Below are 13,290 nucleotides of genomic sequence, written 5' to 3'. Positions count from 1 at the left end.
TGATTAACTATTAAGTACATCAGGGCCCAGTTGTATAAAACATCTTAAGTGTTTCCCTTAAGGAATAATTTTACATTACCTAATGGAATTGTTTAAGGGTGTTGCATAGAGTCCCTCAAATATTTCCATAGTTTGAAGGCTAGCTTGCAGAGTAGCTATGTCCTCTGGGTCAATTATGGGGATTTTTATTATTTTTTCACTACAATCACCCCAGTTTTTTTAAAACCTCTATATCAAAGTATTTTATGCAATTTAAACCTCAATTTCCCTGTTTTACCCTTGTCCCTGACCCAAAATTTCGAGTTTCTACTGTTTTTCTATGAGAAAACATTAATAATTACACATTATATAATGTTATCTACTAGAGAAAGAGTCAATTAAATATTGCTTGTAGAGAGAATATTTTTTAATTGTCATTCATTTTTAAACAGGCTATAATTTCTTTCATTTGTGGTAGAATTTTGAGAAAAAATGTAGATGATGTATTTAGTGTAAACTCTATGCTAGCCGAAATACTAGCCAAAGCATGCTAACCAGTCTGTTATTCTTTGCTCAAAACTGTAGAAGCGTCATTTCCATGAAAGTAATTTCCATCTCAAACTTAACAGTGGTGGAAATGACAGAACGTGGCAAAAATTACAAACATCTATTATGTTATTACTTTTGGTTTATTTAATCATGGTTTAAATCAATTGAATCTAGAAAATGCTCCAAGGTGTGCACAAGTTGAAAAAACTTAAGTAGTATTGTTCTTTGCTTTTAAAAGATGCCACATAAAACAGCAGAGGTCACAGACATAGAAACAAAATAAAAATAAATATCCTATACGATACCAGGAACATCTGCAAATAGACAGGGAGAGATGCTGGAAAAAAAAAGAAAAGGGAGAAGTGAAATCTATCTCTGAGTTTACAAAGCGAAAACAAAGAAGCAAGGGAAGGAAATGGAAATGCAACCAACGGAATAGAAGACATATTTGAAAGAGAACAGTTGCAATGAGACCTACCTATCAGGCAACACACCACCTCAGTCACCAGATGACTTGCAGCCAGAGCATCAGGACAACATACCTGCCTCTAACTTACCTACCCCTAACTTACCTGCCCCTGATTCCCCTTCCTCACCATCTGCAACAGGAATGAGAAGTCGGATACTTGTTGGAAGGAAAAGGTTTGGAAGAGGTCGCTCAAAAACAGAGATCTTTGCATGACAAATGTCAAACTTGATAAAACTTTACGGAAAGCTGAGAAATACAAAATAAAGTATGATCAACTGATGAAGAAAATGGAGAGACAAGATTCCCCAAAGACAAAACAGGAAATGAAGGGAACTCCGAAGGATTTTATAGTTTCAAAATGGCATCATTACAGAGTTAAAGCAAAAGTATAACAACATGTTTGCAATGCCAAGGACAAACAAATGGCTTCAAAAATGCTCAGAGGCAACATCCTGAGAAAGTATGGCCTGGTCAAAGGGCAAATGAAAACAGGCCAACAAGTCTTCAATACTCCAGGAAAAAAAGTGTAACATAATTACAAAGCCACAGAAGAGAAAATCACTAGATTCTATGAACATGATGACAACAGCAGAGCAACAACAGAGAAAAAGGACACACTAATGAGGAACAAGAAGAAAATCAGTAGTGCTTCTTGAATGGCACAATTCAGAACCTTTATCAGAATTTTAAGAGGGAATATTCAGAGATGAAAATGTCCTGTGAATTCTGCAGAAGACATCCTTTTGGGGTTGTCAAGCCAACAGTCCAGGATAGGGACACATGCCTCTGCAAAACCCATGCCAACCTCCATCTCACGGCGGCTCATGGCGGTAAAACTACAGCATCACAAAGAGTCTTTGCGCTGTGAGAACCTGAAGAAAGAGTGCATGTACAGAGTGCTCCCTTTGCCAAGCAAAAGAGCCAACATCTGCTGGTGAGCAGACATGGTGGTTTGAGTTGAAAAACAAAGCTGAAGAGAGAGAAGGAAAAACCAAGAGGGAAACTTGGAGAAGTTCACAGTACATTTGACAGTAAAAGAAAAGGTGTGTGGAACACTGCAGATTCTACTGGAGGACTTCTTCAAAGGATTGAAAGAGAAGTTGGGGGAAATACAAGTACACCATTCAACATCAATACTCCAAACAGAGAATTAAAAGAGAACCTCCAGAAAGAGGAGATCATTGTGCATATTGACTTTGCAAAGATCTACCTGTATAATTACACTAGTGAAATACAGGCAGTTCACTTTGGTGTATCTCACAAGCAGGTGAACCTCCAGACCCGTGTTGAATATACCACAAATTATACAGTTTGCCTTGGCTCATTGAGCTCTTCTATGCGAATGACCCCCCTGCAATCTGTGCCCATATCTCAAAAACACTGGCCTGCTTCTTTGAGCCCTGCCCATCAGCTACTTTTGGAAACATACTTTGTCTTCAATTAATTAAAAGATTAACAATGGTTGTTGTTCAAACTGTTTGTAATAAAATATTGTTTTCATACTTATTTTAAAACATTTTTTTTTACATAGATGTCATTTCCACCACACCCATATTTTTGGGGTAAATTAGTATATCATTTATAATTGACATTGATTGATTTGTTTTAGAGAGGGAAATCATATGGTCTTTATCATAATCTCTCAAAAAGATTGGGTGGAAATCTCTCATTTTTCATGATAAATAAAAAAAAATCAGTTTATACATTCAGGCATTGTGTTGAATTATTAATATTAGAAAAACTAATAATCACTTAAAATATTATTCAATACAAATTAATGTACACATGTGTTATAAATTAGTTTTAAGATATTTCATTTTCAACTAAAATTGCCATGATGGAAATTACATTTGTTTATGGCTGTCTGAGAAAAATGACAAAAATATATACACTGCTCAAAAAAATAAAGGGAACACTAAAATAACACATCCTAGATCTGAATGAATGAAATATTCTTATTAAATACTTTTTTCTTTACATAGTTGAATGTGCTTACAAAAAAAATCACACAAAAATTAATCAATGGAAATCAAATTTATCAACCCATGGAGGTCTGGATTTGGAGTCACACTCAAAATTAAAGTGGAAAACCCCACTACAGGCTGATCCAACTTTGATGTAATGTCCTTAAAACAAGTCCAAATGAGGCTCAGTAGTGTGTGTGGCCTCCACGTGCCTGTATGACCTCCTTACAACGCCTGGGCATGCTCCTGATGAGGTGGCGGATTGTCTCCTGAGGGATCTCCTCCCAGACATGGACTAAGGCATCCGCCAACTCCTGGACAGTCTGTGGTATAACGTGGCGTTGGTGGATGGAGCGAGACAGATGTCCCAGATGTGCTCAATTGGATTCAGGTCTGGGGAACGGACCGGGCCAGTCCATAGCATCAATGCCTTCCTCTTGCAGGAACTGCTGACACACTCCAGCCACATGAGGTCTAGCATTGTCTTGCATTAGGAGGAACCCAGGGCCAAGCGCACCAGCATATGGTCTCACAAGGGGTCTGAGGATCTCATCTCGGTACCTAATGGCAGTCAGGCTACCTCTGGCGAGCACATGGAGGGCTGTGCGGCCCCCCAAAGAAATGCCATCCCACACCATGACTGACCCACCGCCAAACCGGTCATGCTGGAGGATGTTACAGGCTGCAGAACGTTCTCCACGGCGTCTCCAGACTCTGTCACGTCTGTCTCATGTGCTCAGTGTGAACCTGCTTTCATCTGTGAAGAGCACAGGGCGCCAGTGGCGAATTTGCCAATCTTAGGGTTCTCTGGCAAATGCCAAACGTCCTGCACAGTGTTGGGCTGTAAAGCACAACCCCCACCTGTGGACGTCGGGCCCTCATACCACCCTCATGGAGTCTGTTTCTGACCGTTTGAGCAGACACATGCACATTTGTGGCCTGCTGGAGGTCATTTTGCAGGGCTCTGGCAGTGCTCCTCCTGCTCCTCCTTGCACAAAAGCGGAGGTAGCGGTCCTGCTGCTGGGTTGTTGCCCTTCTACGGCCTCCTCCATGTCTCCTGATGTACTGGCCTGTCTCCTGGTAGCGCCTCCATGCTCTGGACACTACGCTGACAGACACAGCAAACCTTCTTGCCACAGTTCGCATTGACGTGCCATCCTGGATGAGCTGCACTACCTGAGCCACTTGTGTGGGTTGTAGACTCCGTCTCATGCTACCACTAGAGTGAAAGCACTGCCAGCATTCAAAAGTGACCAAAACATCAGCCAGGAAGCATAGGAACTGAGAAGTGGTCTGTGGTCACCACCTGCAGAACCACTCCTTTATTGGGGTTGTCTTGCTAATTGCCTATAATTTCCACCTGTTGTCTATTCCATTTGCACAACAGCATGTGAAATGTATTGTCAATCAGTGTTGCTTCCTAAGTGGACAGTTTGATTTCACAGAAGTGTGATTGACTTGGAGTTACATTGTGTTGTTTAAGTGTTCCCTTTATTTTTTGGAGCAGTGTACATTCCTGAATACTACGATCACAGCCATTATCAGATATTATTTCTAGACAAATCAAAGACAAGTAGAATAGTGGTAAAATGGTGTTTCATTTCTGAAAGCTTGCAGGGCCAAAGTGCCCAAAGTTGCAGAATCACCCAGCTAAATATAACTAGCCAGCTAGCTTTCTAGCCATGGATTGTGCACCTTCCATTATTTAGCTAAGGAACTACAGTAGCTGATTGATGTTTTCCTTTTGTAACCAGAGCAGATGAAGGCAACATTAATCTCCACAAATGCTATTTACATCGATACTGAATGAAGCAGCTAAGGGACCTCATGGGCACCCTTAACTTTTTCACTTAATTTAACATTTAACCTTAAATGTTTGTTGCAACTGACTTAAAGATAAGGAAAATGTAAGGGAAAAGATAGGGGGGAAATTAACTTAAAGTGTTTTACAGTGGTTGCCCCATAAATTTTGCGATTATGCTGCGGTACTTAGAGGTAATTTGTGGTTTAGCACGGTACCCTGCGTCACCACTTCATCGCTCCAGACCAGCGCAAGGGGGAGCTAGAGCACTGAGTATGTTTTTGGGTCCTACTGTGTCTCTAATTGACAATGAATTGGCGACATAAACCTAAATAGAAACTGATAATTGTGCTCATGACTGTAGGTTTTTCTCCCTCTAATTAGCCTCTCTGGGATAGGCTTCCTGTCAGTGAGACCAAATACTTATTTTCCACCATAATTTGCAAATAAATTCATTAAAAATCCTACGATTTTTTTTCTCCTTTTGTCTGTCACAGTTGAAGTGTACCTATGGTGAAAATTATAGGCCTCTCTTATCTTTTTAAGTGGGAGAACTTGCACAATTGGTGGCTGACTAAATAATTTTTTTGCCCCACTGTATTTGTTGCATTGTAGTATCATCAAATTCTCTAGCCATGTCACGTCCTGACCTTAGTTCCTTTTTATGTCTCTGTTTTAGTTTGGTAAGGGCGTGAGTTGGGGTGGGCATTCAATGTTTTTGTTCTATGTTTTGTATTTCTGCTTTTGGCCTGGTATGGTTCCCAATCAGAGGCAGCTGCCAATCGTTGTCTCTGATTGAGAACCATACTTAGGTAGCCTGTGTTCCCACTACGATTTGTGGGTAGTTGTTTTCTGTTTTGTATATTCACCTGACAGAACTGTTTTGTTTCTTCCATTCACTTTGTTATTTTGTTTTGTGTGTTCAGTCTAATAAATTAACATGGACACTTACCATGCTGCATATTGGTCCAACCCTTCCTACTCCTCCTCAGACAAAAAAGAGATTCGTTACAAGCCAAAACATCTTGATGGCCTCAAAAGTTTGGACACACCTACTCATTCCATGGTTTTTCTTCATTTTACTATATTGTAGAACAATATGAAGACATCACAACTATGAAATAACACATATGGAATCCATTAAGAACAAACAGCCAACTCCTTCGTTCCAGTCGAGGAATTGAACCCCGGTCTCCCGCGTACGACACAGGGAGTCTTTAGCTAAATAGCCCAGCACTGTTGTACAGCGCCATATTTTCCATTCCATCCTAACAAAAACTCTGAGGGTTTGTCATTTTTCTTGGAATAGAAACACCATAACATTTATAAAGCAACATTTCTTAAAATCAGTCTCATATACTATGTTCTTACAAAAAAGGTTTAAAATTCTCTAGTAAAGCCACAATTGAAGGCTATCAAATGTTTCTCAAAGATACCATTTGGTGATCAAACTAGCATTAATGGCACTTAAATAACTTGCCATAGAATTTTGCGGCACCACGCAAGTGGTATATGCTGCAACTTTTAAAGGACGAACCACTGCATGCAACTGAGCCCAGGACATGTAAACCAAGATTATTTCTTTCCTTTTCTGTTATGAACCATCATATTTCAAGATATTGAGATGAGAAGGAAGACGACTAGAATCACAAATCATTTTCTTGCCTGAAGGTGTTCCACTTTACATCTGTTTGCAATTTTATTTTTCTTGTTATCTTATTTTAGACTGTGGATCTGCTGCAGGGAGTATAGCTGCTTCTGAGGTATATGAAACTTTTCTAAGACTAAATGGATGTTGTGGGAGGTATAAAGATCACACACAATATTGTGGGAACATTTTGGGAAAAACTTTAGACCTCAGGATTTCCACAAATTAATCATAGTTTGATTACTGGTGTCAAGTTTTTACTTGAAATAACATACTGCAGGTGTGTATGTGTGTGTGTGCTTATGCCTGTGTATGTGTGGGTCTTACTGCGCGTGCTGCAGGTGTGTGCCATGCGTGCTGCAGAGAGGGCCATGCGCTCATCCTCCTGCAGAGTACTCTGGTCAGTGAAACTGCGCTCCATCGAACCCATGTGACTCTTCTCCTGACGGTACGTTATGGGTGTCTTATTTATGTTCACTGGCTTCCTACAAACACATAGAGAGAGATAGAGGGAGTGGGAGAGGAAAGGGCGAGGGGGATAGAGAGAGCAACAGTTTTATTTGGCCACAAACCCTTCATTGGCAGCCAGAGAGCACAAGCATGTGAATGATCGATTAGCAAAACAATGGAAAGGTAGGAGGGTGGCGTCACTTACGGATAGTAAGAGTAAGAGTAGTAGTCCCTTCTGGCAAGTGAGCGGGAGGGAGGGCAGAGAAAAAAAAATCAAGATAAAGAAGATGTGAAATGCAAGAAATGCCGGCCAAGGGATGGATTCATTAACGTGAAAATGGCAACAGTCTCTGCAACGTCTGCTTGGACTGTGTGACTCACGCATTTACCACATAGTGACAGGACCAAACCACAGCTAAAGCAGCTAGGCCAGCCTCTAATTGAATGTCACTGTTTTCCCCTTTAACGAGTAAACCATGTCGCTTCCTGCAAGAGCAAATGTAGCAATCATACCGCTAAGAGCTAACTTCATGGTGGCTTAGTGGAGTAATCTGGAATAATGTGTTGGGGCAAGCAGCACTAGCTGCTTTCTTCTCCAGGGTTGTGGATGCCATAGGTGTGGACTCGAGTCACAAGACTTGAGACTCGACTTGAGACTCGACAAGTGATGTTGGTGGCCAGAAACTTTCTTGCCCGGAAAAGAGAGGCTGGATGTCCTCCCAAAGATATGCTTGCTGTGCATAACCTCCTGGATGATGATATGTTTCCTTCTCTGAATGAAATCATTCACGTTGCTCTCACAATTCCTGTGAGCAGCTGCTCCTGTGAAAGGTACTTTAGTGCACTGCGCCATATGCAATCCTGATTGCGTAAGACAATGGGTCAGAAAAGGCTTGTAAGTCTTGCAGCCATGTCCATTGAGTGTTTGGGCCACTAAGCCATAATAGTGTCATTGACCGCTTTGCCACCTTTAAAAATAGGAGGTACACTTTGATGCGTCCACCCACAAAATAAGCATCAAAAGAGAGAAGCAGTTCCTTAATATAGGTTCTAATATTTGTTTGGGATCTTTCTTTTTTATCAGATGATATTCCTAATTATTTTATTTAGCTCATTAGTTGAATTTAGTTTTGCCCCTTTGTGGATGATACAGTTTTTTTCTAATGGTATAGCATGACCTGCATCTCTCGCTCTCTCCCTTAATTTAATCCTCCCGTGTATGATAGTTTTGGCCTGCCTCACTAACGACGCCTTTTGCCTATTCCCTGCCTGTACTTTAGTCTATTGGATTTCCTGTTATCAACCTATTGCCTGATCTCCTAGATGATGTTACTAGCCTTTTCCCTGCCTGTACTGTTGCCTTTTTGGACCCCCTGTGTATGACCTTCTGCCTGCCCCTGGACCCAGCTACCTGCATCTTCCTGTGGTCCTTTACCAATAAACACCTGCTGCGCCCTGCGCTTGAAACCAGCTCTCTGTCTCCCATCGTGTTCATTACACACAGAAACTATGAGACGGTTATAATTTTAGCCAACCTTGACCAAAAATAACCTTATTTTGATAGAATATTCCTGGGGGAGAATGCCTAGACCCCCCTAAAAAAGGCTTAGCCCCCCTATCCATGAATCTCTAGTGACGTCCCTGGTTCCAGTGAAGGGAGATCTTAATGCTTCAGCATACAATGACATTCTAGACAATTCTGTGCTTCCAACTTTGTGGCAACAGTTTGGGTAAGGCCCTTTCTTGTTTCAGCATGACAATGCTCCCATGCACAAAGCGAGATCCATACAGAAATGTTTTGTCGAGATTGGTGTGGAAGAACTTGACTGGCCTGCACAGAGACCTGACCTCAAGCTCATCTAATAACTTAGGGATGAATTGAAAACGCAGACTGCGAGTCAGGCCTAATCACCCAACATCAGCACCCGACCTCAGTAATGCTCTTGTGGCTGAATGGAAGCAAATGGAAAGCCTTCCCTGAAGAGTGGAAGCTGTTATAGCAGCAAACGGGGGACCAACTCCATATTAATGCCCATGATTTTGGAATGAGATGTTCGACAAGCAGGTGTACACATACTTTTGGCCATGTAGTGTATCTAGACCTATGAAAAATATGTCTCAAGTTATTTTATGTATCGATTTTTTTTAATTGGGGCTGCATACCTGCATCTACAGTCGAGAATCCATCTTGTCCAAGCAGGGGAGCAACAACTCTGTTTTCATTGTTTGGGAACATGACAATTCTGTGCCTAAACCCAAGTAGGTCTCCACCATAAAACCTCCCATTTTCCTTTGTTTGCACTTTCTTGCTGCATCTGCCTCTGGAATATTGTGAATTTCACAGAGTGCTTTGGTTCTGTCAAAGTTCTGTTGTAAATGCATCTGTGCGTTTGCCTACCAGTGTGTCACATACAGCTTGTTTGCCAAAACAAGCTTCAGCCAGGTCTACAGTCTGTTTCTGGAGGAATTTATGTAATCCCTCAGTTATAGAAAGAAGGCACTGAAACATCAGTAGCAAATACATGGTGTAGAACTTATGAAACTTTGCAATCAGACCAACAGCCATGGGGGATCCAATGGCAGATAGACAATCAACAATTGCAGTTAAAGTGTCCAGGACTGCATTTATGGACCGCAGCTGGTACACCCAGTGAGTGTTTGAGAGCTGTACAAGTTCTGCTAACGCTATTCTAAGTTTGAACTTGTGTTTAACTAGGGATATACTGAAAAACTAATACACATTCTCCAAGAAACTGAAATGGTGTCCGTAATCTCTTGAGCACAGCATTCGATCATGTAATTCTGAGATTATGGAGAGAGATACGTCACATTTGATGGAGTATTGTACCTTTGCAGGAAAGGGTCAAACTCATTCAAAAGCTCCATACACTCAAGAAAAATCCCTCTATTTATGCTTTCACTAGATTCATCATTGGCACAGAAAGAAATTCTTCCCAACATTTAGGTGACCGCAACAATTCTCCTCAGATACTCCCTTCTCTCTGCAACATCACTAGCATGGGCAGATGTTAAAATCTGAGCAATGTTCCCATTAATGCTTATTGCCTGGTAGCTTTGCCATGCCACAACACTGTCTGTATGTTTATACCATCTCATGTTCACCAAAGATAAAAAAGCTTTTTTCACATTTTTGCAGCCATTACCGACAAGAGTCAAATGTAATGTTTTGCCCCAAAAAAATTCAAAAAGAAAGCTGCGTTTTTGTACTCTACCCAAACCAGCAGTGCTGAAATTCCCTTTTCTGTTTACAAAAACTTTTGTGTGGGTAGCTATTCAGCTTCACTTGTCTAGGCCCCGTGTCTTTGTCACCTAAATCGCTCTCATTTCTGGAAGGAGTTGCTGCAGCAGCTTGCTTACTTTCTTTCTCTGGATCGGTTTGTTGTCCCTCCCTCTCTGGATCGGTTTGTTGTCCCTCCCTCTCTGGATCGGTTTGTTGTCCCTCCCTCTCTGGATCGGTTTGTGGTCCCTCCCTCTCTGGATCGGTTTGTGGTCCCTCCCTCTCTGGAACGGTTTGTGGTCCCTCCCTCTCTGGAACGGTTTGTGGTCCCTCCCTCTCTGGAACAGTTTGTGGTCCCTCCCTCTCTGGAACAGTTTGTGGTCCCTCCCTCTCTGGAACGGTTTGTGGTCCCTCCCTCTCTGGAACGGTTTGTGGTCCCTCCCTCTCTGGAACGGTTTGTGGTCCCTCCCTCTCTGGAACGGTTTGTGGTCCCTCCCTCTCTGGAACGGTTTGTGGTCCCTCCCTCTCTGGAACGGTTTGTGGTCCCTCCCTCTCTGGAACAGTTTGTGGTCCCTCCCTCTCTGGAACGGTTTGTGGACCCTCCCTCTCTGGATCGGTTTGTGGTCCCTCCCTCTCTGGATCGGTTTGTGGTCCCTCCCTCTCTGGATCGGTTTGTGTTCCCTCCCTCTCTGGATCGGTTTGTGTTCCCTCCCTCTCTGGATCGGTTTGTGTTCCCTCCCTCTCTGGATTGGTTTGTTGTCCCTCTTAACTGAAAGCTTAAACAACTGTTCTATCACTAACTTTCATCAGACATGCTCTCTCAGCCCTGTCAGGCTCCAGCTTCTTTCCCTCATTCCTGTCTGTGTTTTGACATGTATTGTTATTAAACTCATATTTGCAATAACTCAAGGCTTAATAGGTGATTAATCAGTTTAAGTTTTAATTTGTTTGTTTGAACTGGTCAAATCTTCCTTTCTCGCTGGATTGGCCTTCGGCAGAGCTGCTGGCACTGCCTCTCTTGAAGAACTTCCGTATATCCATCTAATGTTAGTTGTTAGCTAGCCTACAGTTGAGAAATTGAGGATAATACAAAGACATTGTGATCAACACTATGTCACCTTTTCTACACATGACCTACTGATAATTGTTTTGCAATTGCCTACTGAATGAAAGCAATTGAGTATGAAAAGACATGTGCATGATGTTACGTCATCTGTCTCATTTATAGCCTGGCACAGATAGCAAAACTACATTAAATACAACGTTAATTAGATATCGCAACATAACTTATGTTGAATTTGAAAGACAACGTTAATGGTTAGCTAGCTTGCAACATCTGTTACACTGTAGCAGGAGACCTCAAATAAAAACGTATTGGTCAACAAAGCTTTGATTATGATTGTTTGTCTATAGTAGTGAATTCTCTGTTCTAACATACCACAAATTCACATCGTAGCCTATCTGCATGAATTCGTCCTGTCAGAGCCTTTTCCTGTCAGTTTACTGTTAGCTAGCAGTCTCAAGCCACAGGAGTAGCTAACGTTAACCAAAATGTTAGCTACAAGTAGTCCTAACAGTCACTAGCACATGCAGCAGCAGCCTCCCCCAGGTCCTAGTGCACGCCCAGTAAGAAGTTTAAGATGCGAGGGAACGGTTGACAAAAAAAGAAAGAAATCACAGAGAAAATATATTTATTTATTTAGGGTGGTCTAATGAATATTTAAAAATAGGCCTAGTGACGTCCCTGACTGGAACTAAGGGGCCCAGCCCGAACCATGAAAAACAGCTCCAGACCATTATTCCTCCTCCACCAAAGTTTACAGTTGGCACTATGCATTCAGGCAGGTTGCGTTCTCCTGGCATCCGCCAAACCAAGATTCGTCCATTGTACTGCCAGATGGTGATGCGTGATTCATCACTCCAGAGAACGCGTTTCCATTGCTCCAGAGTCCAATGGCGGCGGGCTTTACAACACTCTTTACAACACTTTACAACACACAGTCAACGCTTGGCACTGAGCATGGTGATCTTAGGCTTACTGCTCAGCCATGGAAACCCATTTCATGAAGCTCCCAACGAATAGTTATTGTGCTGACGTTGCTTCCAGAGGCAGTTTGGAACTCTGTAGTGAGTGTTGCAACTGAGGACAGTCCATTTTTATGCGCTTCAGCACTCAGCGGTCCCGTTCTGTGAGCTTGTGTGGCCTACAACTTTGTGGCTGAGCCATTGTTGCTCCTACACATTTCCACTTCATAATAAACATCAAACTTAGAGTTGACTGGGGCAGCTCTATGAGGGCAGAAATTTGATTAACTGATTGTTGGAAAGGTGGCATCCTATGACGGTGCCACATTAAAAGTCACTGAGCTCTTGAGTAAGGCCAGCTAATGTTTATTTATGGAGATTGTATGGCTATGTGCTCAATATTATACACCTGACAGCAACAGGTGTGGCTGAAATAGCCAAATCCACTCATTTGAAGGGGTGTCCACATACTTTTGTATATATAGTGTATTTTAATAGGCTACATATTTGTATTCATTTCACCTTTATTTAACCAGGTAGGCTAGTTGACAACAAGTTCTCATTTGCAACTGCGACCTGGCCAAGATAAAGCACAGCAATTCGACACATTCAACAGAGTTACACATGGAATAAACAAAACATAGTCAATAATACAGTAAAACAAAATAAAACAAAAAGTCTATATACAGTGAGCGCAAATGAGGTAAGATAAGGGAGTTAAGGCAATAAATAGGCCATGGTGGTGAATAAATTACAATATAGCAATTAAAATACTGGAATGGTAGATGTGCAGAAGATGAATGTGCAAGTAGAGATACTGGGGTGCAAAGGAGCAACAGCAATAAATAAATACAGTATGGGGATGAAGTAGGTAGATAGATGGGCTGTTTACAGATGGGCTATGTACAGGTGCAGTGATCTGTGAGCTGCCCTGACAGCTGGTGCTTAAAGCTAGTGAGGGAGATATGAGTCTCCAGCGTCAGAGATTTTTGCAGTTTCTTCCAGTCATTGGCAGCAGAGAACTGGAAGGAAAGACGACCAAAGGAAGAATTGGCTTAGGGGGTGACCAGTGAGATATACCTGCTGGAGCGCGTGCTACGAGTGGGTGCTGCTATGGTGACCAGTGAGCTGAGATAAGGCGGGGTTTTACCTAGCAGGGACTTGTAG

General features: G+C 42.0%; 1 protein-coding gene across 8 annotated transcripts in view; it reads right to left on the bottom strand.

The window, feature by feature from the left end:
• The window catches only part of ptprub (protein tyrosine phosphatase receptor type Ub), a 353,002-nt gene that overhangs the window by 57,785 nt on the left and 281,927 nt on the right, over window positions 1-13,290 (bottom strand). For 5 of the 8 annotated variants that reach the window (XM_036973945.1, XM_036973950.1, XM_036973953.1 and 2 more), the window contains exons 15-16: window positions 7,066-7,095; window positions 6,738-6,895 (exon numbers count right to left, since the gene is read on the bottom strand). In XM_036973945.1, coding sequence (XP_036829840.1) covers window positions 6,738-6,895; window positions 7,066-7,095 — 188 coding nt within the window. The remainder of the gene's footprint in view (window positions 1-6,737; window positions 6,896-7,065; window positions 7,096-13,290) is intronic. The other 3 variants (XM_036973954.1, XM_036973956.1, XM_036973957.1) reach the window with 1 other exon arrangement.

The sequence above is a fragment of the Oncorhynchus mykiss genome, chromosome 3 (genome assembly GCF_013265735.2).
Source record: "Oncorhynchus mykiss isolate Arlee chromosome 3, USDA_OmykA_1.1, whole genome shotgun sequence".
NCBI lineage: Eukaryota > Metazoa > Chordata > Actinopteri > Salmoniformes > Salmonidae > Oncorhynchus > Oncorhynchus mykiss.
Note: the sequence above shows the minus strand (reverse complement) of the source record. Positions and strands in the feature narration are given on the sequence as shown.